This window comes from Carcharodon carcharias, chromosome 1 (assembly GCF_017639515.1).
Source record: "Carcharodon carcharias isolate sCarCar2 chromosome 1, sCarCar2.pri, whole genome shotgun sequence".
Taxonomy (NCBI): Eukaryota; Metazoa; Chordata; class Chondrichthyes; order Lamniformes; family Lamnidae; genus Carcharodon; species Carcharodon carcharias.
This window is the reverse complement of record NC_054467.1, coordinates 143,553,291-143,578,424: the sequence shown is the minus strand read 5'-3', so window position 1 is coordinate 143,578,424 and position 25,134 is coordinate 143,553,291. Positions and strand designations below refer to the sequence as shown.

The window sequence follows — 25,134 nt, the reverse complement described above, 5'->3', positions numbered from 1 at the left end:
AGGCTCTGCTTTCCAGCTGAACTGGGTGGTGGACGTTTGTTTGCCTTCCATCAAAGCCATTCCATCACTAACCAGGAGTTGTCATGCTCCAAACCAGTTGAGCTTAGCTCTTTAAGTTTTCTGCACCGTGTAGGTTGGCAATTTGGCTATGCACTGCTGAAGTGAGGCAATGGTAGAAAGACAGAAAAGATTAGCCTGACATTCAACTTTGTGAACTTGAGAATTGGCATCCTGTAAGGTCTCCAAGGGTAAAATGTGCCCCTTTTCTTTCATGGACATATTAAAGCCGGTTGGTAAAATACAGATTTGTTGCTCAATGGTAAAATAGTCAGTAAATATAACATCTGAAGAAGAGTCATACAGACTCGAAATATTAACTCTGTTTCTCTCTCCACAGATGTTGCCAGAGCCTCTGAGTTTTTCCAGAATTTTCTACTTTTATTTCAGTAAAATTTAGGTTTAGATGGTGACCAAACATCCTGGATTAGAGCATTGCCATGGTGGGCGGTGTGCATGGAATTGACAGATTATCCTTTCACCTCTCTATGTTCAAATTCTCTCCACTGAATCTAATCAACTTCAGGAAATACATTTGATCAATCTTAAACCAGTCTTGAGCTCCTAAGCTGATACTAAAATGATCTGATTCAGACACTGAAGGATGGCTGTTGTGTGAAGTGAAAATATATTACTGGTGCTAGAAAAAAATGGGCTTCCAAGTTAGGAGTAAGGTTTATTTTTGAAGCAACTTTGGAACACTGAGATCTGAATTGGGGTCAAACAGGGTTGTGTTCTGGTATTGACACTTTTTGGCACATTCTTCTCTTTGCTTCTTTAATATGCCTTCAGTTCATCACAAAGGATGTCAACTTAAATAGTAGAGCTGACAGAAAGCTGCTCAGCTTTGCATGCCTGAGATTGAAGCCAAAAGTTTGCCAAGTCCTGATCAGACAGTGGCTCTGTGCTGATAATTTGCATTAGCATTCCATACTGCGGAACACCTTCAGCAGCAAATGGACAGACTCTCTCATGACTGTGAAGAGTTTGGTTTGACCATCAGCAACTGGAAGATAAATGCCATGGTCCAGGATGTTGCCATACCACCATCTATCAACATTGACAATGTGATGATGGAGGTTATTGATGGTTTCACATATCTAGGCTCCACAATCACCAGCAATCTGTCACTTGACCCTGAAGTCAACACACACATTGCAAAAGCTGTGGTTGTTATGGCCAAGCTGAATAAGAGAATGTGGAACAACAGCAATCTGACTGAGAACACCAAACTGTGAGTTTACCAAGCCTGCGTCCTCAGTGCTCTCCTCTACAGTAGTGAGACCTGGACAATTATTGCCAGGCAGGAGAAAAGGCTGAACAGTTTCCACCTCTGCTGTCTCAGACGTATCCTCAGCATCAGATGGATGACTGTTGTATACCCAAAGACGTTCTGTATGTTGAATTGGCCACTGGTTAGAACCACCTGGGTGTCCAGGCCTCTGCCACAAAGACACCAGCAAGTAAGTTATGACAATTGCAGATATTGATACTGACAACTGGAAGATAGTTGCTGACAGCCACTGTGACCTCTGGGGGGGCTGTCTGTTTGGAGGGAAATTGGAAGAATTGATCGGAAACAAAGTGCTCAGCTGGCCAAGAAGAATGTCCAGAGAAAACAGAGGCCAGTGAATTGTGCATCTTCTTAACACACTGTATTCCGCTGCAGCAAATGCGGCAGAGACTGCTATGCCAGAGTGGGGATCCCGAACCACACCAGGCGATGCTTAACACAGTTGACCACCATGGTGCAAATCATCATTTTAAGAAATGAAAGGCTGTCCTCAGAAGTATTTTTGAAGCAGAAATTATTCTATTTTGCATCTAACCTATACAATGCATAACTTAGGAGTTAATACTGTACAGAAAGTGGAATATTCTATTCCACATCATGGACACCCTTCACCTTGATACAACGAAATACAAGGAAGTTACTGCACAGAAAGAGGCCACTTGGTTGAAACTAGCTTTGTTGTAATTTATTCTACACATGATCAAATAATCCTATCTGTATTTACCCACTGTATTCCCATGTCCATTTATTACATTTTCCTCTATCCATATATCTGATCTAATCTTGACTTGGTTTTTGCCATAATCACTGACACTGGAAATGAATTCTACATAATCTATATGAAGAAATTTTTCATGTCCTCTTTTCCAATTATCTTACGTTTAATCTTGTATTTATGATCCCTCATTTGTGACCCTGCCAACAAGGCGCATGTCAGCGAACCCTATCTCCCTCGGATGAAATACAGCTGCTGGTCAATGCAACTCGAGGGCTGAAATGATTGAGTGGGAAGTGAGAGATCTTGCAAAATGAAGGCCAAGTTGAAAAGGCTGTGAGATTACAAGTGATGCCGCATTTGTCCAGGAAGTAATGCGAGTGCTTGTAACTATATGAGGCATATCTTTGTTGTATCAGCTGTTTAAAGCAGAAGTTACCTCTTATTTTGAAATATCCTTCATCTTTTAATTAATGTCTGAATTGTGTTGGTTTTAGTCAGTTTGTTACAGTTTTTTTTAAAAGTGAAATCTTGTCCAGTGGTTACTTTCCATTGGCATCATAAGGATTCTGTTCCTTTTTAAAAGCCATCGGTCTCTACGGGGATCGTAACAACCGTGTAGTCTTGTTTGGGGCTGTGTTAGGGATAAATAAAATGCTTGAAGCTTGGATTGTCTGAGGACTACCGTTTGTAAGAAAAACGAGATTCTGAAAAAGTAGGACTGTATAATATGTGATTTCAGATGTGGGATTTGCGCCTGTAATAGAGAAAGAAAATGCAAAATTCAATGCAGAGAAGTGTTTAGAGAACTGGTGTGGACCACACAAGCTCTGCAAGAAGCCCACAGGGCTGCACAAGAGGAGACCACCCAACTACTAGTGAACCTGGATTGGTGAATTAAGGCAGCAGTGGGGCCAGATAGAGCATCTCGTATTGAACCTATCGGAGCTAGTGTAATGCTGCAGAAAACGACTCCAGAAGATAATATGGAGGCATACTTCTTGAACTCTTGAAAGATATGCTTGGGGTGGCATATAGGCAATATTCTTTGTGGGTGATGCTCAGACCTGGAGCCGCAGGTATAGATCAACTACTTACAGTTCATGATTGCGATGCTTGCCAGGACTGGTCTCTCCTAAAACGCACTGGCCCAGAGGTTCAATGCCTGGTCCCATCAGGAAGGCAAGGCATCCTGCTCTCAAATGGTTGACTTAATACATATTTTATTACACCACCACTTAGGTCGAACTGAAATGAAGGGAGGTGCTTGAGAAGTAAAGGCTGGGGTGATACCAAAGCTTCCTCAGCCTGTAGATGGGGAGGGATTTCCTGGGATTTAATGCCCTGATTGAAAGTAAGGGAGGCATTCTATACTGCCTACAGGAAAGGGGAAGTTTGACTGCATCTCCCAAGCATTTGCCTTTTCAGATCTAGCATTGTACAGGCTCCAGAAAACCAAAAAAATCATAAAGGGAACAAAGGAAAGACAGCACCTTCGAACTCACAAATTTATCTGATGAAAGCAAAATACACTGGATGCTGCAAATCTGAAATAAAAACAAAAAATGCTGGAAAAACTCAGCAGGTCTGGCAGCATCTGTGGAGTGCTCTGAAGAAGACTCGATCAGGCCCTGCACGCTGGCACATAAAATGACACATGGTGACTTCGGGCATGCGTCCTGACGTCACCGTGCGCCATTGCGACATTTCGGAAGGCGGGTGCGCTATAATTTCGGATATGCGCCAGCCATCAATTAACAGGCCAGTTAAGCCCCTTGAGGCAGCAATTGAATACGATTTTTCACAGCTCATGCAATCTTCAGGACGTTGTACGGGCTCAATGGGCAGATGGGTGGGAGGCATTCCTACCATGGGTGGGATAAGAGGGGTGAGTGGGGTCGCGAATGTGATTTTTCAGGTATTCAAGTGTGAAAGTTACTTATACTAGCCTGAGTGAGCAGGAATACTTTAAAACTCATGCCAGCTGCTTGGATAGGAGTAAAAGCCTTGGTCAGGACTCTACAGTGAAGGTCATTTTTGGGACCTGCAGCTTTCAGGAAGCCTTCCCTTTAGCCTGGGAATGGGAGTTGTGCTCTTCACTGGAGGCACCTCTTCCGAGGAGAAAGGGAGGGCCAGAAGGGGGAGGAGGCCAGGAGGCCACATTCAGCCCCCAGGGGATCACCTTTGGGAGGACAGGTGCAGGCACAAGGGGCTCAGGGCCAACAGGAAGTGCAAGGTGGAAGGGGCCGCAGAAGACGCCACTATCCTGCTGCCAGGGTTTACAGGTGGCAAAGCAGCTACCTCAATATGTTTGAGGTCCAGTGCCAAAGGAGGCTCCGTCTCTCAAGAGAGACAGTGGCCTCCATCTGTCAGATGATAGGCCCTGAGATCTCCGCAAACTGTGTGGATGGACACCCCATACCAGTGGCTCTAAAGGTCACAGCTGCCCTCAACTTCTATGTCTCCGGCTCTTTCCAGGGGTTGGTGGGTGATCTCTGTGGAGTCTCCCAATCAGCTGTCCACACTTGTGTCAAACAGGTGACAGATGCTCTATTCTGACGTGCATTTTATCTGCTTCCGCTGGGACGATGCCAGCCAGATGCAGTAAGTCAGAGGCTTCGCAGCGATTGCTGGCTTCCCCCGTGTCCAGGGTGCAATAGACGCACACATGCGGCCATCAAGGCGCCAGCAGGTGAGCCCGGTGCCTTCGTCAACAGGAAGGGCTTCCACTCCATGAACGTGCAGATAGTGTGTGATCACAGGACGCTGATTCTACAAGTCTGGGCAAGGTATCCAGGCAGCTCCCATGATGCTTACATCCTCAGACAAACCCAGGTGCTGGGACTCTTCAGTGCTAGAGCCCGGCTGGATGGATGGCTGCTGGATGACAAGGTGGCTCATGATGCCTCTGTGCCATCCATGAACAGAGGCTGAGCGGGGGTACAATAGGAGCTACACCTCCACAAGGGCTATGGTGCAGAGAACCATTGGTCTTCTCAAATGCACTTCCGATGCCTGGACCGCTCAGGGGGCGCACTCCAGTACCCCCCAGATCGTGTGTCGCTGATAGTGGTTGCAATGTGCACTCTCCACAATCTGACACTGGAAAGGGGCGAAGCAGTGGATGAGGAAGACATGGATGCAGTTACTCCGACTGCACACGATGAGTCCAGCAGTGAGTCCGAGGATGAGCACGCACAGGAGAACGCTGAGAGGGTAGACGCTGACCCAGGCACACTCCAGGGACACATGGGAGGCTTTAATTGAATGAACCTTCAGCTAGCACACCATAGATGGACCTTCAACACATGCCAGGGCTACAGACTCCACACTCGATACCTGAGTGCTAAATCAGCCTGGATACTAACATTAATTAAGGCCCTTTTCAATAAAGCTCAATGTCAAACAACTCACACATAACATCATGGCTTCCCGTCCACTTGCAGAAGTAAGGAATCACCCTGAGGCATGGCAACATGTCAAAATGTATTGAGGGAACAAATGTAACTTCATAAAGCAAAACAAAAACGGTGTTGGACATCACATCCAGTCTCCCAGAAACTACAGTGGGCCAACATAAAAACACTAGTGAGAAACCCAAGGTGTGCCTAAGGTGCCTTAAATTTACACTTATGGGTGCTACCTCTGTGTGCTGTCTCCTCACTGGCACTGGTATCTGAGACAGCCTGCTCACTGTGCTGTCCTGTTGGCCTCGATGACCTTGGTGGACATCCTCTGGCCCATAGAGCATTTGATGGCCTCGCCTGGGAGGGAGCGGCCAGTCCCGCAGCTGGCTTCTCCTCAGTCGCTGCAGCCTCATTGGATGCCACAGAGGGGTAGAGGAGCTGCTGCCCTCACCTGGAACGTCCTGAGAGGTGCCCGCAGAGATGACAGGCAGCTGCTGTGCCAACATGAGGTCGCTTTGGACCTCCCTGCTAACCGTAGATGGATGGGCACCAAGCTTGGATACTTGGTGCCCAAACCATCTCCCAGACTGGCACTGATGTGCTAAGGCCAATGCTGCTGTGAGGGCTTACAGGTCCAAGGGCAACCCCAGGAGGCCCTGATTGGTCTTCTGGAGACCCCTCTCCACGAGAGTCGCCACTCTCTCCATGGAGGAAGCATGGCGCTTGGCCATGAGGCTCATTGCGTGGATAATGCTCTGCGTGGACTCCTCCAGCACAGGCACCATGCTATGCATAGCCTCATGTATCTCTGCCAGATTGTCCCGCATACCCTGTTGCACTTCCAACATTCGCTGCCTCATGGACAACTCCAACAGCACATCATCAGCCACCGACCGAGCATGTACCTGGTCCCCAAAAGTCCTCCAACTGCCGGCTCCCTGGGCACTCTTTGTCTCTGTAAGCACCTCAAGTGAGTACCCTCACCGCCGAGCCCCGGGACAGTAGCCGAAGATCTAATTCCCACCAAGGTGCTAGTATCTGCACTGGTGCCTGCCTGACTGAGATGGTGTGATGCTGGTGAGTGCATTTGCTCTGGTGCCTCAAGGGTGAGAGGTGGGCCCTCTGTCTTCTCCTTCTGGCCCTGCTCCGGTGATGCTGAAAGGAAGAAGGGAGCATTTGATTAGTTACATTGCAGAGACAATGTCAACTTGCATGCTGGATCATTACGCGCTCATCCTTCCTTAATCAAGGGTAAATCCATGTTGCTAACTTCAGTCGTGGAGCATTCAGCAGTGTCATGGTTGCAGGGACACACATGGTGACCTGAGTGCTCGCCAAACACACCTCCCTGTGGCACCCCAGCCTCACCACCACCGGTGGACTTGGGGGCATGGCTCCTCTCCAGATCCATGGCCTACTGCTCAAAAGCCGTTAGGATGGCCAACCGGGTCTGCCCTCTACCAGTCCTCATCCACTTTGCGGAATTGTGCGCAGTCTTTTCCTGAAAAGGAGAGAGGAGCATTGATTAGTCCAGCCTGCACCTGAATTCCCATCGCATCCCTGCCAACCCAGCCAGAGTGAGGCATTGCAGGACTCCAGCTCTTCGTCACCCCGCAGCTGCCACATACTCACCCAAACAAGCCAGGGCTGACCCACTCCATTGCCAAAATACTGCCTCCTTCACACGTGGCACCACAAGGTGTCACTTTCCTAAGCAAGAAGGCACAAGCATGTGGAGTGCAAACACCAGAAGGTGGTTTAGTACCCCACCAGCTGGAAGCTCCACTCCCAGCATGTTAGCACCCTGACTTTGACATACTTCCCAGTTCCAGCACTCTGTCTAGGTGCAGATTCTTGACTTTCAACCCCATTCTATACTCTGGGTGTCAGTGTCACACATGCTGAGGATGCAGAACACATCCTAGCTCAACCCTCTCAGGGTGGACTGGACATGGGCAATATCTGCTGTCACACCCAGCGAGGGATCCATGCCATGTGGGATTCAATGACATTACTGTACTCAGAGTTGCTGGGTGGGGAGCTGCATTAAGTGACTTGAGGCAACATAGTACTCACCCTTCTTGAGTGTAGGAGATCATTGAACCTTTTGCGGCACTGAACCCATGTGCGCCGCACCACATCATGGGAGCTCACACTCTCGGCCACCTCCTCCCACACACACGTTTGGTCAGTTGCGGAGGCCTCCACCTCCCATCCCAGAAGAAGGACCTCGCGTCATGCTGCCATCTCCTCCAGAAGGATAGCTAGGCACTTGTCGGAAAAACGAGGGGCACACTGCCCCACTGGCCTACCCTCTGGACTTGCGTCACCAACATTTCCCCTCTGCTGTGTTCTTCTCCCAGCCATTGTGAGCAGCCTTTCTGAGGCTGCCAGGCCTTCATTTAAACAGGCCGCTGGGTTGCCATTGGGCCTGGTGGTCTGTGCACGCCCGCCCACACCCGCTATCCACGGGAGTCATGAATTATGCTGGGTGGCCTTAATTGGCCCTCCCGTTCAAAGTGGTGACACGGACCCAATCATGGGCGGCAATTAGGTCCACACCCACTCCCGCATGGCCCACCCAACATGTGGAAAATTCTTCCCTCTAACGCCATTTTTTCAGTGTCAAAATCCAGGAACTCCCTCTCTAACAGGACTGTAAATCTACAACTACACAGACTTCAGCCATTTAAGAAGGCAGCTCATTGCCACCTTCTCAAAGGCAATTAGGAATGAACAACAAATGCCAGCCTTGCCACAGACACACAAATCTTATAAATAATTTTATTTTTAAAAAACGCAATTGGAAGTGGAATAGTGGTGCCCAAGTTTTAGTACGGGTCCAAGGGTGGGATAAATCGCTAGGAATTGGATATGCATACTTTCAGTGAGAGCAGATAAATAAACCAGGCGTGCAAAGCATGAAACAAGAAATAGGAGTAATAAATGGGCATCCTATTGAGGGTAAAACAAATAGCCCTGGGATGAGCTAGTTAAAAATTACCTTTCTCGATAAAATGTGCTGGGCATCGGGAGGAAGCACAGCAATTGCTGCATGATGTCATGGACGCATAGAAGAGCAGTCCTTCTCTTGGTCCACAAACATCTGGGAAGGAGGAATTCTCTGGAGAGGCTGTTGAAGCAGTTCTTCTGGACATGAAGTACATTATTTTGTACCTCTTGTCATTTGGGTCAGCAATGTGGATCCAGGTTTCACTATCACACTCCAGGAATTTTTGGGAAGCCAACAGCCACCTGTGATTGGGGCCGGACCGCGATTTCACGCTGGCGGGCCAATCAAGTCCCGCTCAGCATGAAATGTGAGTGGCAGCGCTCAGCGCTGCCTGTCCAGGGGAGGAGGAGGGCGAGTGGGGAACTTCGCATATGCGCACGGGTGCACACTGGAAAAGCTCGCTGAGGCACAGAGCTGCCTCATGAAGATGAAGAGTTCTGAAAAACAAAAATAAAGAATTTTTAAGTGCTGAAAACATGTCCCCTCAAGTGACTCTGGCACATGAGCAGGGACATGTTATGAATGAGATGTAAAAGTTTTTATTTTGTTTTTATTTGTTGTTGGAAACCTCGTCCTGCCCATGGATGAGTTTACTAAAAAGTGTAAAGGCCGCTTGGCCTTTTTGTTTTGCCTGCCCACCAACCATAGCGTTGGATGGGCAGTGAAAAATTTAAATTAATTAATACTTCAATGGCCTTATTAGGCCTTTAAATTGTGAGCGGGCACACTGCCGACTCCAGCGCACGCCCACCGACTGAACTATTGCATGACTTCACATTGGCGTCAGGACGCTCACCCAACGTCATTGCGTATCATTTCACACTCAAGTGGGTTGGGTGCACGACCACCCACTGAGGTGAAAATTCTGCCTCAGGAGTCAATAATTAAGGTGCCCTTTGAAAGGATTGCCATGGACTTAATGGAGTCACCCAGCATTAGGACTCCAATATATCTGCATGGTCATTGATAATACCAGAAGTCATCCAAAGGGGATTCCACTAAGTAACACCGGGTCTCAAATTTTAGCAGGTGAATTGGTAAGAATGTTCTTCTGGGTAAAGATCCCAAATGTCCAAAGACTCCCTCTATATCTGAACAGATGAAAGACCTTTGCACTCTGCTCAACATTAAGAGTCTAGGGATGTCTGTGTACCATCCTCAACCTGATCACATTTTCAAGAGGTCCAATAGAACTGTCAAGCATTTAAAAAAAAAAGCTTTAGGATAAGGAAACTGGGATATCTGACTGCTGTATCTCATTCCTGCTGTTAAGGAGTTGCTGCAGTCCTCTACAGGACTTTCCCTGTTTGAGCTGATATATGGGCACTAGCCACATTGAATTCACAACATTACTAAAGAGGAATGGGAGGAACAAAACAGTTCATCTAAAAATATTGTTGAACACATAGTGAAGAAGAGCAACCAGATCAAGGTGGTTATGCCCATAATGGTGATTCCTTTAAAGAAGACCCAGGAAAACTAAGGAACCCTGTACAATAGAGGCTGTGGTCAGGAAGTTCTCACCAAGCAACCATGTCACTGTCTCCCCAATTGAAAACAAGATACTTGCATGATGGCAGGGAGCTTACGAGGTTACAGAGATCTGGTGAACAATAAGATTCGACGATCTCAGAGAAGGAAACCTGAGTATATATACCATGTGAATCTCCTGAAGCCATGCTGTGAGAGAGAAAGAGTCTCTCAATGATGGAAGAATTGTGAGGGGCCCTTATCCATAAGGTACAAAGAATATCTCACCTCTCTAATGAACTGACTGAGGATCAATATAGGCATGCTCAGTACATTGTGGATTAGAACAGTGTTGTTCTTGACCAAAGATGATGAGGCGTGACCTAGTTTCATCACCCAGATTTTACAATGTCCCAGAAGCCAAACAAAGGAAGGCCAACTAGGAGATTAAGAGGATTTTGATACTAGGTTAATTGCGAATGGTGCAGCCTCATTGTTTTTGTTCTAAAATCTGACCTTTGGAATGGTATCCAAATTCAATGGTTACCCATCGATGAATGAGTTGATTGAGAGATTAGGGACAGCCAATTATCTTAGTACATTGAATCTTCCTAAAAGGTACTGGCAGATCACTTTCATAGAATCTGTGAGAAAGAAAAATCTTTTTGCGGCTCTTGAGGGGCTAGAAGCGTACATTGTCACAGCATTTTTAAAAATTCAGTCATGGGATGTGGGTTTGGCTGGCTGGGCCAGCATTTATTGCCCATCCCTAGTTACCCTTGAGAAGGTGGTGGCGAGCTGCCTTCTTGGACAACTGCAGTCTGTGTGGTGTAGGTACTCCCACAGTGCTGTTAGGAAGGGAGTTCCAGTATTTTGACCCAGCGACAGTGAAGGAACAGTGATATATTTCCAAGTCAGGATGGTGAGTGACTTGAAGGAGAACTTCCAGGTGGTGGTGTTCCCATCTTTTTGCTGCCCTTGTCCTTCGAGATGGTAGTGGTCGTGGGCTTGGAAAGTGCTGTCTAAGGGCCTTGGTGAATTCCTGATTGCATGGTTCTTCAATCACCTTCCAAAGACTCATGGACCAAATATTGAGGTTCGTTCTGGGTATGCAGTGGCATATTTGGGTGACATCATCATCAATAGTACAGAATGGGGTTCAGATTTACGTAAAGTAGACAGCTGAAGGATATTTGGGCTCACGGCAAATCCAGAAAAGTGCCACAGTGGGCTTTCAAAGAAAGTATGTAGGGTAAACTGGAGGGGATGGGGTAGAGAAGCATCAGGTAAACAAAGTGGAATTGATAAAAACTGGTCCTAAACTGGACTTTAGAAGTAATTCAGGCCTTTTTGGGTAGTGATGATTTATTCAGGACTTTGGTACCCAAGGAATCTCCTTATTGATCTGACTAAAACTAAGGCACCAAACAGGGTGTATGGCACTTTGTCAAATGCCATCCGGAAGTCCATAAAAACAACATCTACTACACTACTATGATCAACCTTCTCTATTAACTCATCAAACAACTCAATCAAGTTGCCTTTAACAAATTAATGCTGGGTCTCCTTGAATAACTCAGGTTAAAGTGAAGCGTTTACTTTATCCTTCACCCATCCTTCCTTTCCATTCCTTAACTTTCACAGTTATTAATTGAATCTTGTTCTGGGCATTTATCATAAACCCCCCTTTCAAGCTTTATTTTAACTTTTATTTCTTTTGTCATCCAGGATGTATTAAATTAGGATTCTCTAACTTTTCCCTTCAAAGGAAATGCCCAATTTGTATTTGAAATATATCTCCCTTGAATGTGCTTCATTGCTCAGTTACTGCTTTACTTTGCAATTGCCCTCTTAAATCATTGAAATTAGCTCTTCCCAAGTTGAGCGTTTTTGCCTTCTATATATTCAGTCTCTTTCCAGAATTGAAACTGAATCATGTTGTGGTCATTGTTAGCCAGGTGTTCAACTGTAGCATACTCCACTTGCCCTACTTCATTTCTTAGAAGCAGATCCAACACTGCTTCCCTTTTTTTGTCAGACTGGAGACATATGATCAAGAAAGCTCTCCTCTACAAATCAGATTCCTCTTCTTTCTTACTCTTGACTCTGTTTTACCCACTTCAAGTTAGGGCAACTCCATTTTTGTTGCACACTTTAGAAGTATAGACAAAGTATATCTGAAACTTTATTTCAACTTCAGTTTGTTGAATCTGTTTAGATTCAATAAATGGGAGAGAATATAATAAGGGAAAAAAAACATAAAAATGTGTTTTTTCTGACTAATTTTGGGGAAGAATCACCACGACATTATCTAGCCTATTGTATTGTGACCATAAATTACTTCTGGAAAGCAATTTATCACTTGCCTGTTGACTTTAACCAGAATCATGATAAATGAATCCATCAAATAGCTGGTTTACAGACAACATACTTGGCTATTCATTTTTCTTTTCTGCAGAGTAGGTAGAAGTAACAATTGCTCCACTAGGAACAATTCTAATCAATTTGGGAAATAGTCATGCTTTAACAAGTAAAATGAGTTAGGTGTGCATCTTTTGCATGATTGAATGAATTTATAGCAGAGATGCCCCATTCCTCCTTATCAGTTTTCAACTGACTTGGGCGGGTGGAAAGCCAAACATGGCTTAGAGATTCATTTTGCCATGCATTACCCCATCTTTACAACTCTAATTTCCTGTTGACAGGGTCTAGCAGCATACAATGTGCCTGCTCATTTTGCCTCTGATGTTCGGCATTTTTGAGTGTAAAAATAAAAATTGTTTACATAGATATTAGGGACAACATTTTCCCAGGCCATTGGGGGCAGGTTCATGGGCAAGGATGTGGAAGTTCCAGAAATTGATGTGCAGATGGCATCCCATTGTGATCCTGCCTCTGGCGGCTTTCCCTGGGGTGGGGTGAAGGAGAGTGGGAAGCACCGCTGGTTCTGTCAGCAAAGTAATTAAGTAGTTGTTGAGGTTGTTAAGAAGCCAATTATGAGGATCTTTTGCCATGAATCCTGGATTTTCAAGCCATGGAACATGTTTCCCAAGCTGTCAACAACTTGTCAGGGTCACCGAGGCAAGGATGTGATTGCACTGGTGCAGAGGAGATTCACCAGGATGTTGCCTGGGATGAAACATATAAGCTATGAAGAGAGGTTGGATAGACTTGGGTTGTTTTCATTGGAGCAGAGAAGACTGAGGGGCGACCTGATCGAGGTGTACAAGATTATGAGGGGTATGGACAGGGTGGATAAGGAGCAGCTGTTCACCTTAGTTGAAGGACAGTCACATAAGTTTAAGGTGAGGGACAGGAGTTTGGGGGGGATGTGAGGAAAAACTTTTTTACCCAGAGGACGGTGACAGTCTGGAATGCACTGCCTGGGAGGGTGGTGGAGGCGGGTTGCCTCACATCCTTTAAAAAGTACTTGGATGAGCACTTGGCACGTCATAACATTCAAGGCTGTGGGCTAAGTGCTGGTAAATGGGGTTAGGTGGGTAGGTCAGGTGTTTCTCACATGTCAGTACAGTCTCGATGGGCCGAAGGCATTGTGTGATTCTGTGAAGTGCACAGTGGGAGAGCTTCTTCAGTGAAACTGACCAGCAATAAAGTCTTTGATCAGTTACACTGAAGAGCTCCAATCTTGGCCAATGAGAGATTGCTGGTGATTGTCAATTGGTTGGAAGGCACTTTATCTGTCTTGCGCTTCACCCAGCATTAGCTGCACTTCCCTACTGCCATACTTCATCATGGCAAGAGGCCAACTTATGCAGGTCCACCTTATACCTCAGATGAGGTTCAAAAGCAGAGACCAGACCACTGCCAACTGCTCCACAGCAATAGGAGCTATACTTGCAGCAGCAATCAGCCACATGCCTCTCCACAGGGGAGAGGGGATGGACACCAAGATGCAGTTGGAAGGAGGTGAGACCACCAATACAGGGGCTACAGGCAGGCAATCAACTCTCTCCTCATGTGTGAACATCAGTGCCTCAGGAAGATCAGGCTCTTACAGCAAGTTGCGGCTGACAGCTGCAGGCTCCTGGAATAAGAGCTTTTTCCCAGTGGACCAGATGGCATACATTGCCTGTGACCATCAAGGTGCCTGATACTGAAGAGACAACCCCTTGCCCTCTGCCACCACCAATGGCCCAAATATTGTCCAAGTTTTCTGCCATTCACCTAGTTGTGTTCTCTCTTTTCCTGCGAGGTGAGAAAGCAGAGTTGTGGTTGTTTGTAAATGCTTGTATGGGAGAGGAGGAGAGGAGGGAAGGACATATATCCTTCAACATTTGTGGAGGGAACTATGAGGGCAAGAGTCAGAAGGTGAGTGTGAATGTTGGCTGTTGAGATGGGGATGTGAGGACGGGCCTGGAGAGAGAGGAATGAGTGCAGGTGCAAGGTGTGTTGCTCTAAGGAGTGCTGTGCAGGAAAATGCTGGGAAAGTTAGTGTTCGACTAAGCACCTGAAAGTGTTATGCCACTCAATGTTCCTGCCCTCCTGAGGTTCTAGATCCCATTGCTGCACTGTCTCCAGGTTGGAAGAACCACACTGTTGCTGTTGTTTTCCTCAGCCACTTCCATGCACATCTGCTTGGATGGAGAGTTTGTCCTTTTCCTCCTATCCCTGGAAGAGCTCCCTTCACTAAAGTCCCTCAGATCCCACAGCACGACCTCCAGGTAAGAGTGGCAGGCACTAGGAGCAGCCTTCCCAGGTTTTCTCTCCATTCCTGCGGTTGCTGCAGCCTAAAAGTGCTGGTGAACTGTTGATACATGCCTTGGTCCCTTTAATTAGAAATCTTTCCTTTGACAGAATGGATCTGTCATCCTGCCCTCCCTCCCTGATTAATCAGGGAGCCAGGAGGTAGGACGATAATTGGTTTGCTCTGGCAAGGACAACTGTCAGGTGTGCTGCCCAGAGAGTCAGATTCCAAACCCGAAAATGGTCCCGCCAATGAGGCAGAGACTAAGGTGGTAAGATCCCACCCCAGAAGTCTGTATTAGAGTAATCTAATTGTTACCTATTCGTTTGGATTCACGTTAGCATTTTAAAAAAATTAACAATATGAGGAGATAGCTGCATATCAGGAAAACAAATCTCTTAATGAACCAGGAAAGAAGGAAACTCCAGAAGAGAAATCAGCATCTGGTGTGCAAGACTGAACTTTTCAAATTTTTCAAAGTTCTGATAAAAAGTTGCATGCACTAATATCATTGAGGCTATAGACTTAAACAGAATGTAAATGATTGCTAGCTGTTGCATTGTCATATGAATTACAAAAAGGTAATTTTACTGAACCCTGGAATTGATAAACTCTAGAATTGAATTTTCTGTTAGTATGATGTGAAATTACAGTTGTTAGACTGTAATTTTGAAACTAAGTTATTGTACGTTTAAAATGAATATGTTGGAAATCATGCCTGCCTAGAAGTAGTGAAATAAAGTAGATGTTAGTAATGAATCAAATTGTTCCCTATTTAGTCCATGTTATCTTGGAAGTAAGCTATGAGGTCAACCAATACTGGGCTGCACGCATACTAATGGTGGGCCTGTGGCTGGATATTTTAATTAGGTCAGTTTATGTAGAATGACTTTCAAGTCAAATTAAGTACTGCAGTAAAGCCCTACAAACATAAAAAAATCACATTTATCAATGAATAAAATAACTCCTTCTGTTATATGTTTTATATTTATTTCCACAAATTAGTTTCTATTCTGTTGGCAAATTTTAGTGCAATGTTTTTCAGCTTGTCTGTTATATATTTAAGGAAATGAATGACCTCAAACGCTCTATACCTGGAAATGCTAATTCAATTATAATGTTATGTAACTAATTGAACAGACTGAAACAGCAACTAATTTTATGTGACAGCACCTCACTGTACTGACAGAAATCCCACTGTAAATCTTTTAAGCAAAGAAAATACTGTGCTTGGTATCCAGAATATAGTCTGCTGTGCAGAGCCTGTCAGAAAGAGATGGGTCCTGCATAATACAGAAATATTGCTTCAATTACCATAGCATACAACTCAAAGCTATCTTCAGAAGCCAGTTCAGAAATGGAGGAGGAAAATGATTAAAAAGGAACAAATCTACACAGGAAAAAGCCAATGAACCCTTAACAACTGAAAATAATCTACACTGAAAACAACAAAACATGTGTCTTCAACATCCCAAACTACCAACAGTGAACTGTGCACTCTGGCACCAGCACCAACACCACACCTCCACAAACAAGGTAACACTCATACTTTGTCCATCCTTGGGCCCGGATTTTCCGTTCCTGCGGGCAGTTCAATTTGAAAAATTTCCCGGTTCACCATACCTGCCTCAGTAAGAATGTTGTGGTCTTCACTTGAGGCGGGAGACGGGGAGGTAATGGGTGCAGCATAGAGTCAGGCCTAGCCGACCGCAAAAGCAGAGCGGAGACGACCATGGGATCAGCCAAGTGATGAGATGAGCTAGTTAGAACGACCTTGGTTCTGTGGGGCTTCATCCCCGTTGTGTTATAATGTTTTAGATCTTCTAGCCCTCACCCCCTAACCACCCACACATTCCCCCATGGCCCTTTATACCCTCTATGGCAATTCATGTCAACTCATGCCAGTACACTCAGTATCCATCCTGGGCACACCTCAGGAGCCACGTGGAGATTAAGTAAAATAAATTTCTAAAAATCTAATACAGGTTTCTCTTTACAGGCTCAATAGTTAAAAAACTCCCATTTATGAAAACCATTTCAAAGCTTTTTTTAAAAAAATCTCAGATGCTTTTTCTCTTATAAAATAAAACAAACCTCTATTCATAATCCACATCAAAGAAGGCTAATCCTTTAGCCTTTTTAAGCTGTTAAGCAAATTGTGAATTCAGAGTCTCCCTGCTGAGATAATTGTAGCTTTTGGAAATCAGCCAAGCAGTCATAAAGAATCCTTATGGAAATGGCAACAGCAGCTATTGAAACTGCTATAACAGAGTTTTGTTCATTAACTCTGATATCTGCAGCCTTTTTTTGATTTTTAAAGGGCTGGCTATTCCAATAACTTCATGTCATGACAGTTATATAGACCTTATGCAGAATGTTTACATCTACTCCGTAAATTTGTGATTCCCGCACTGCAGATTAAGGCCCTTGCAACAGCCATAATAGGTTCTGTTTGAACTCAGCACTGAGTTCAAAGGGCCTGCTGAGCTTCGGTTTCCATCATGTGTGAATCATGCCCCACCCCCTTCCTCCCACTAGAGATATTGGATTTGTTGGAAACGAGGCTTCCAGTTTTGAATCCTGCTCACCATTTTGGAAACTCCACAGAGTCTCCAAGACTCCACAAAAATCTGGGAATTGGAATTCTCACTGTTAAGGACAAAGCACAAAAGCACAAATCACTCTCTCCCAAACTACTAAAGCCAGATAACCCAACAAACCCCCTTTTTCACTTTATGTCACTAATATTATGCAAAGTAATTAACCACATGGTGCTAAATTTGCTACATTTTTTTGCTGCAGCCATAATTAATATAGATGCACAAAGTTATACATTGTACAGTTGCTCATATTTAGATAGTTTCTATCAAATCAGTTTATTTAAATCGTCCGGCACCTCTCTTTATTTTTATTTATTTATTTATTTTCCTTCGTTCTGTTGAAGAGTCATACAGACTCGAAACATTAACTGTGTTCCCCTCCGCAGATGCTGTCAGTCCTGCTGAGTTTTTCCAGGTGTTCTTATTTTTGTTTTGTATTTCCAGCATCCTCAGTTTTTGGCTTTTACCTCTCTTTATTTGTCTGGCTGCATGGGATTGTCCTTGCCTGGGTCCATTCTTATCTGTCCAGTTGCTGCCAGAGAATAGTCTGCAATGGATTCTCTTCGTGCTATCACAAAGATCTATTTTTGGTGCATTCCCACTTCTTATTGACATCTAGCCCCTCGGTGTCATTATCCAAAAACAGGTTATCAGATTCGAGGCTCTCTTAAGATAAAAGCAAAATACTGTGAATGCTGGAAATCTGAAATAAAAAGGGAAAATGCTGGAAAAACTCAGCAGGTCTAACAGCATCTGTGAAAAGAAAAACTTTCCACAGATTCTCTGCACAGATGTTGTTAGACCTGCTGAGTTTTTCCAACATATTCTGTTTTTGTTCAAGGCTCTCTTAGGTTGATGACTCCCAGCCACTGTTCCTTCTAAGCTGCCTGGGTGCGTGACCATGTAATCAGGAATGTGTCATGCAGAGGACAAACAAGCTGTGCACAATTAATGTTCTCTTTAAGATATGTGCTGATTTTAAAGGGGCCGCACAGTGCAACAAGCTGGCAGTGCACAGCAACTAGAAGCTAGAGGGAACATTGCTACCACCAACCTTGATCTCTACAACTTCTTGGACTTTTCACATTGCTTATCTGGCATCTAGCTTTAGATGAGTAGAAATTTCCTCCGATTAAATATTTGGAAGACTAAAGTCACTGGTCATTGGGCAGAATCTTACTGCCTTAGATTTTAAACGGAGGCTGGGAACCACTTCTAGCTCCTGATCCTGATGCTTTTTGAGGTCCTCCCACCTGCCTGATTTTTCTGGAGGTGACCAGTTAACCAGGCCCCCAGAGGAGAATCTAATGCCTGTGGCAGCAGCTGTTGCTCTTTAGCATCCATGGCTGCAGGGAGTGGGCGGAATTGAAGGAGGTTTCACTGGTCCCCAATTGACCACTGGGTTGTACCTTCTGGGTTTTGGTCTCAGGGAAGGGTCAGTCTGCTCCTGGTAAGATCGCATCAGCGTCACCAATTGTCCTCCATGTGGCCATTTAATTCATAATAATGTTACCTGCTGCCATCAGGCAGGGAGCTGATGCTAATCTCACCCCACCTCAGCAAGATTACTCAGAGGCAGGAACACATTGGGTAGAATATCCAATGTGTACATTTCAAAATTTTCTCGCCCTCACATCTAAAGCCACCTCTGCCAATTGTTATCATTCCCCACTGCAGACCCTGCTCTAGTCACTGGCTCCAACTTCCTTTCTGGCCACTGTCTCAGTTGGAACCAGACTATTTGTACCTACCTAAGTGACCCTGAACTCACTCACTTTTCTAGAACCAGTTCATCCAATTCAGGGTCATGGAAATTGGAGCCTATCCTGACAGGCAATGGCCGTTAAGTAGGGTACACCCAGGACAGGATGCCAGTCCATCACAGGGCACATACTTACTCCAAGGGGCAATTTACTGTTGTCAGTCCACCTAACCAGCCCGTCTTTGGACAGTGGGAGGAAACTGGGCACCTGGAGGAAACCCACACAAACACAAGGAGAACATGCAAACTCTACACAGAGAGACACCTGAGATTAGAATTGAACCTGGATCCCTGGAGCTATGAGGCAGCAATGCTAATCACTGTGCCACCGTGCCTGAACTGAGATTCTTAAACCTTATCCTCTCTACTCTAAGGCCATCTACTCCCTTCTCTGTAATATTGAATGTGAGCTCCCCTGCCTCACTCTATCAGCTGCTGAAACTCTCATATAGATTTATGTTACCTCTAACGTTTTTCTTTATTCATTCATGTGATCTGAGCATCACTAGCAAGGTCATTGTGTGTTGATAATCTGTAACTGTGGTGGTGAGCCAGCTTCTTGAACTGGTCTGGGTACATCCACAGTACGGTTAGGGATGGAGTTCCAGGGTTTCGATCCAGCGACAGTGAAGGAATGGTAATGTATTTCACTTTTCCAATGCTCTCTGTGCTTCCCAAATTCCACTCATCATCAATTCTAGCTCATCCAAACTCTGCTGCCTAAATCCTAACTCGCTCCATTCCTGTTCACCTATCACCCCAGTGTTCGCCAACTTACATTGCCTCCTGGTCTGACAATGCATTGAACTTAAAAGCTCTCATCCTTGTGCTCAAACCCCTCCATGACTTCATCCTTCCTTGTCTTCTCCAGCCCTACAACCTATTGAGATCTCAGTGCTCATCAATTTCTGGCTTCTTGTTCGAATTTAATTGTCATTGTCCAATATTGGTGGCCATGCTTTCACCCCCTAGGCCCTAAGTGCTGGAATTTCCCCCGTAACCCTCTCCATCTCCCTTCATCTCTCTCCTTTAAATGTTCCTTTAAAAACTACTTGATTGACCAAAGTTTTGTTGTCTGTTCTAATTATCTCCTTATGTGTCTCAGTCACCTTTTGTTTGATGATTGCTCCTGTCAAGCACCTTGGGACATCTTATGATGTTAAAGCTGCTATATAAATGCACGTTATTGTTGTTGCTGCTGTGAGTTTGTCTGAGCAAGATTGATGTCAGTTTCCATGCTTGAAAGTATCAATCAAATTCACTGTACTTTTGGTCTTAATAATGTACCCTCATTTACCTTTGTTCAGTTTGGTTCACTTTCTTCTATATCTGTTTTACAGCCTTCTGATCTGTGACATTTCACTTCTTGCCAATTAAAGTAAATAACTTACATTGAATTGTAATTACTTGACCCATCATCAATATGTTTGTTTTGTACTGATAATAGTTCACATGTCATATTAAAAACAATAATTAATTATACTGCATTATCATTTGAAGGACCACAGCTTGTGCTGCATTTTGGAATAAAATCAATAATCTAGCAGCAATAACTAAAATCTAACAAAAGGTCAGATGGATTAAACTGCATTAGAGATGATTTTGCAAAATAATGACCTTTGGTGATTCATTCACACATTACAAACCTCAATAACATAATATGATGTGCCACTGCTGCTGCATTATTTTGTACCTAAGCCAATAAATACTGAGGGATTTTCTCCAAATTTAGAAAACATGTCCTAATTTCAGTTATGTCATAATTTTCATTTTTAACACGCTTGTACGTGTTCATAGCAATTTAAGCTCGAGTCCATATATTTTGCCCATTATGTCAGAACTGGCTGTTTAGAACATAAGAAGATAGGCAATGGGAGCAGGAGTGGACCGTACTGACATTGTGCCTGCTCTGCCATTCAGTATTATCATGGCTGATTTTCAGCTTCAACTCCACTTTCCCACCCAATCCACACGCCCCTTGATTCTCCGAGAGACTAAAAATCTGTGTCGGCCCAAAATACATTCAAACAGAAAGTGTTGGAAAAGAACTCTGCAGGTCTGGCAGCATCGGTGGAGAGAGAAACAGAGTTAACATTTTGAATCCAATATGACCCTCCTTTGGAACTGAAGAGAGGTCTGCAACTGAACAGGACTGAGATGAGTATCCTCGCAGGGAGATTTGCTAGTGCTGTTGGGGAGGGGTTTAACCTAGATTGGCAGGGGGCTGGGAACCTGAGGGCAAATATAGAGTAGGGAACAGTAGATGGAGAATTAGTGAATGACTCTGAAAGATAGAAGAAGCACAGGTTGAAAAGTGTACAGAACAGGAATTTGGCAATGTTAAAAGATGTAAATGTAAATACAAGGAGTATAGCAAATGAAGCCAATGAGCTGAGGGCGCAGATAGATACATGACAGCATGATATCATCACTATAATGGAAACTTGGCTTAAGGAGGGGCAAAAATAGCAGCTGAACATGCCTGGATATAGAGTTTTCAGGCAGGATAGAGAGAGGGAGTAATAGTTGGAGACTTCAACTACCCGAACACCAACTGGGATATGAACATTGTAAAAGACACAGAGGGCACAAAATTCTTCAGCTGCATTCAAGAGAACTTTTTTAGGCAGCACACAACAAGTCCAAAGAGAGGGGACAGAATTCTAGATTTAGACTTGGGGAATGAAGCTGGGCAAGTGGATGAAGTAGCAACGGGGGACCATTTTGGGATAGTGACCAGCATACAGTTAGATTTGGCATCATTTTGGAAAAGGGCAAAGATAGAAGAGGAATAAGAGTTCTAAATTGGGGGAAGACAAATTTTACAAAGCTGAGAGGTGAACTGGTGAAAGTGGACTAGATACAGCTAACTAGAAGGGAAAACAGCGTCAAATCAGTGGGAGGTATTCAAAATTGAGATTCTGCGGGCATAGTGTAGACATGTCTCCACAAAGAAAAAGGATGATACTGCCAAATCTATAGTCCGCTGGTTATCCAGAAGCATACAGGGTAAGATAAAGCAGAAAAATAAACCTTATGACTGTCACAAAAAGCTTAATACTGAAGAAAGCCTAGAGGAGTATAGAAAGCACAGGGGTGAAGTATAAATGGAAATTGGGAAAGCAAAGAGAGGATATGAAAAAATATTGGCAGGTAAAATCAAAGAAAACCCCAAGATTTTTACCAGTACATTTAGAGCAAGAGAATAACTAAGGAAAAGGTAGGGCCTATCAGAGATGTATATGGTAACTTATATGTTGATGCTGATCGAAGCTGTGGGCAGGGTTCAAGCAGACATTCTAGATAAGGAGGAAGAGTGTGAATTATTAGATACAATAAGCATAGTGAGAGGAAGCACTGAAGGGATTGGCATTCTTGAAGGTGGATAAATCACCAGGGCTGGATGGATTTTAAAGGTTTTTAAAGGAAGCCAGGGAAGAAATAATGAATGCTTTGAGGATCATTTTCCATTTTTCACTGGGTACAGGCGAGGTATCAGAGCCGTGGATGTCTGTGCAGATTGTATCAATATTTAGAAAGGATGTGAGGGATAGGCCAGAAAATTATAAGCTGGTCAGTCTAACTTTGGGATTGGGCAAATTATTGGAATCAATTCTGAGAAACAGGATAAAATGTCACTTAGAAAGGCAGGGATTGCCCAAGGTTAGTCATCATGGTTTTGGTAGGGGAAAAACCGTGTCTCACTAACTTAATAGAATTTTTTGAGCAAGTACCAAGGAGGAATGATGAGGTTAGTGTAGTAGATGTTATCTACTTGGATTTCAGTAAGACATTTGACAAGGTCTCACATGGCAGAATAATCAGAAAAATGAAATCCCCAGAATACTGGGAAAGGTGGCGAGTTGGATCCAAAATTGGCTCAGCGACAGAAAGCAAAGGGTAATGGTAGATGGACAAAAACAGGATCCCCCTTGTCTTCGCTTTTCACCTCACCAGCCTCTGCATTCAAAGGATCATCCTCCGCCATTTCTGCCAACTCCAATATGATGTCACCATCAAACAAATCTTCTCTTCACCCCCCTTGTTGGCATTCCATAGGGTCTATTCCTTCCGAATACCATGGTCCACTCCTCCATTATCCCAAACACCTCATCCCCCTCCCATGGCACCTCCCCTTGCAAATGCAGAAGGTGCAACACCTGCCCCTTTACCTCCTCCCTCCTCACCATCCAAGGGCCAAAACGCTCCTTTCAGGTGAAGCAGCACTTCACTTGCACCTCCTTCGATTTGGTCTACTGCATTTGCTGCTCCCAATGTAGTCTCCTCTACATCAAAGAGGCCAAACACAGACTGGGTGATCACTTTGCGGAACAGCTTCGGTCTGTCTGCAAGCATGACCCAGACCTTCCTGTCGCTTGCCATTTCAACACACCATCCTGCTTTCATGCCCAAATGTCCATCCTTGGCCTGCTGCAATGTTCCAGTGAAGCCCAATGCACATTGGAGGAACAGCACCTCATCTTCCGATTAGACACTTTACAGCCTTCCAGACTTAACATTGAGTTCAGCTTCAGACCATGAACTCTCTCCTCCATCCTCACCCACTTTTTTATCCCTTTTTCTCAATATTCATTTTCATTTTTTTATTTTTATTTTTATCCACTTATTTTTATTCATTTTCATTTTTATTCATTGTTTTATTCCCAACTTTTAACTATTTTCAAGCTTTTTTCCCCCCATCATCCACTCCCCCCGCTCTACCTCCACCAGGGCCATCTGTCAATTGTTCATGTTGTTCTTTCTTAATGCTTATCCTTGCCCAGCTATTATCACATTCTGCTTTCTGACCTTAATGCCACCATCAGTACCTCCTTTAGCCAGTACCACTATCATTAACGCCCCTTTGTTCTTTTGTCCAAGATATCTCTGGCAATCTCTCCTTTGCCTCCACCTATCACTGGCCTTCTATCCAACTTCACCTGCTCCACCCCACTGGAACAGTATAAATTTCATCACATTTTTACTTCTGTTTGCGAAGAATTTACTGAACATCGGGCAGGCCAGTTGGGAGTGGGCACAGGTGGGTGCGGAGCTGATTGCCACCTGCAATCGGCTGCGCGCCACCATTTTACATGGGCGGGCCAATTAAGGACGCACGGCTGGTAGTGCTCAGCGCTACCTGTGCAGGTGGGGGGAGGATTGAGTGTTGGGGCCTCTGCTCTTTCATGCATGTGCGCAAAAGAGAACAGAAATCTCCCTGAGGCACGGAACTGCCTCAGGGAGATTATGTTCAAATTGAATATTTTTAGTAAAGAAAGATAAAAGTTATTTACACATGTCCCCTCATGTGACAGTGTCACGTGAGCTGGGACATATTTGTCAATTTATCAGAATTTATTTATTGATTTTATTAAACCTTCAGGAAACCTTATCCCGCCTGTGGATGAGGTTTCCTGATAAACGCAAAAGCCGCTTGGGCTCTTTGCCTGCCCACCAACCTTAAGGTTGGACAAGCAGTGCTGTTAATTATTGCTTCCCTAATGGCCTTGACAGGCCTTTGATGCCTCTGGCACATGCCCACTTAACGAAAGATCTAAATGACACGAGGTGACATTGGAAGCACGCCCAACGTCACCGCATGTCATTTTATGCGTCAACGTGCTAGGCCTGCTCCCGCATGCCAACATCAAAATTCTGGCCTTCAGCTCTGAAGAACAGTCACATGGACCCAAAACATTAACTTTTTTTTCCTCTCCATAAATGCTGTTAGAGCTGCTGAGTTTTTCCAGCATTTTCTGTTTTTGTTTCAGATTTCCAGCATCCGCAGCATTTTGCTTTTGCCGTAATGCGAATGGAAAGTGGTTTTCCATGGTATTCCACAGGGCTCAGTGTTGGGGCTGTTTGCTGCATATTTTAATGATTTGCACTTAAATGTGGGAGGCATGATTGGAAAATTTGCAGATGACACAAAAGTTGGCCTTGAAGTTGATAGCGAGGAGGATAGCTGTTGTCTCCAGAGTGAAATCAATGGTTTGGCCGAGTGGACTGACAAGTGGCAAATGGAATTAAATCTGGAAAAGTGTGAGGTAATGCATTTGGGGATGGCAAACAAAGCAAGTGACTACTCAATAAACGGGAGGATACTGAGAG

General features: G+C 44.6%; 1 protein-coding gene across 6 annotated transcripts in view; it reads left to right on the top strand.

Annotated features, from left to right (window-relative positions):
• The window catches only part of LOC121282359 (BTB/POZ domain-containing protein KCTD8-like), a 346,025-nt gene that overhangs the window by 163,250 nt on the left and 157,641 nt on the right, over positions 1 to 25,134 (top strand). For 2 of the 6 annotated variants that reach the window (XM_041196089.1, XM_041196108.1), the window contains exon 2: positions 6,587 to 6,597. The exons of the other annotated variants lie outside the window; for them this stretch is intronic. In XM_041196089.1, the coding sequence (XP_041052023.1) occupies positions 6,587 to 6,597 (11 nt within the window). The remainder of the gene's footprint in view (positions 1 to 6,586; positions 6,598 to 25,134) is intronic. 6 annotated transcript variants of the gene reach the window in all.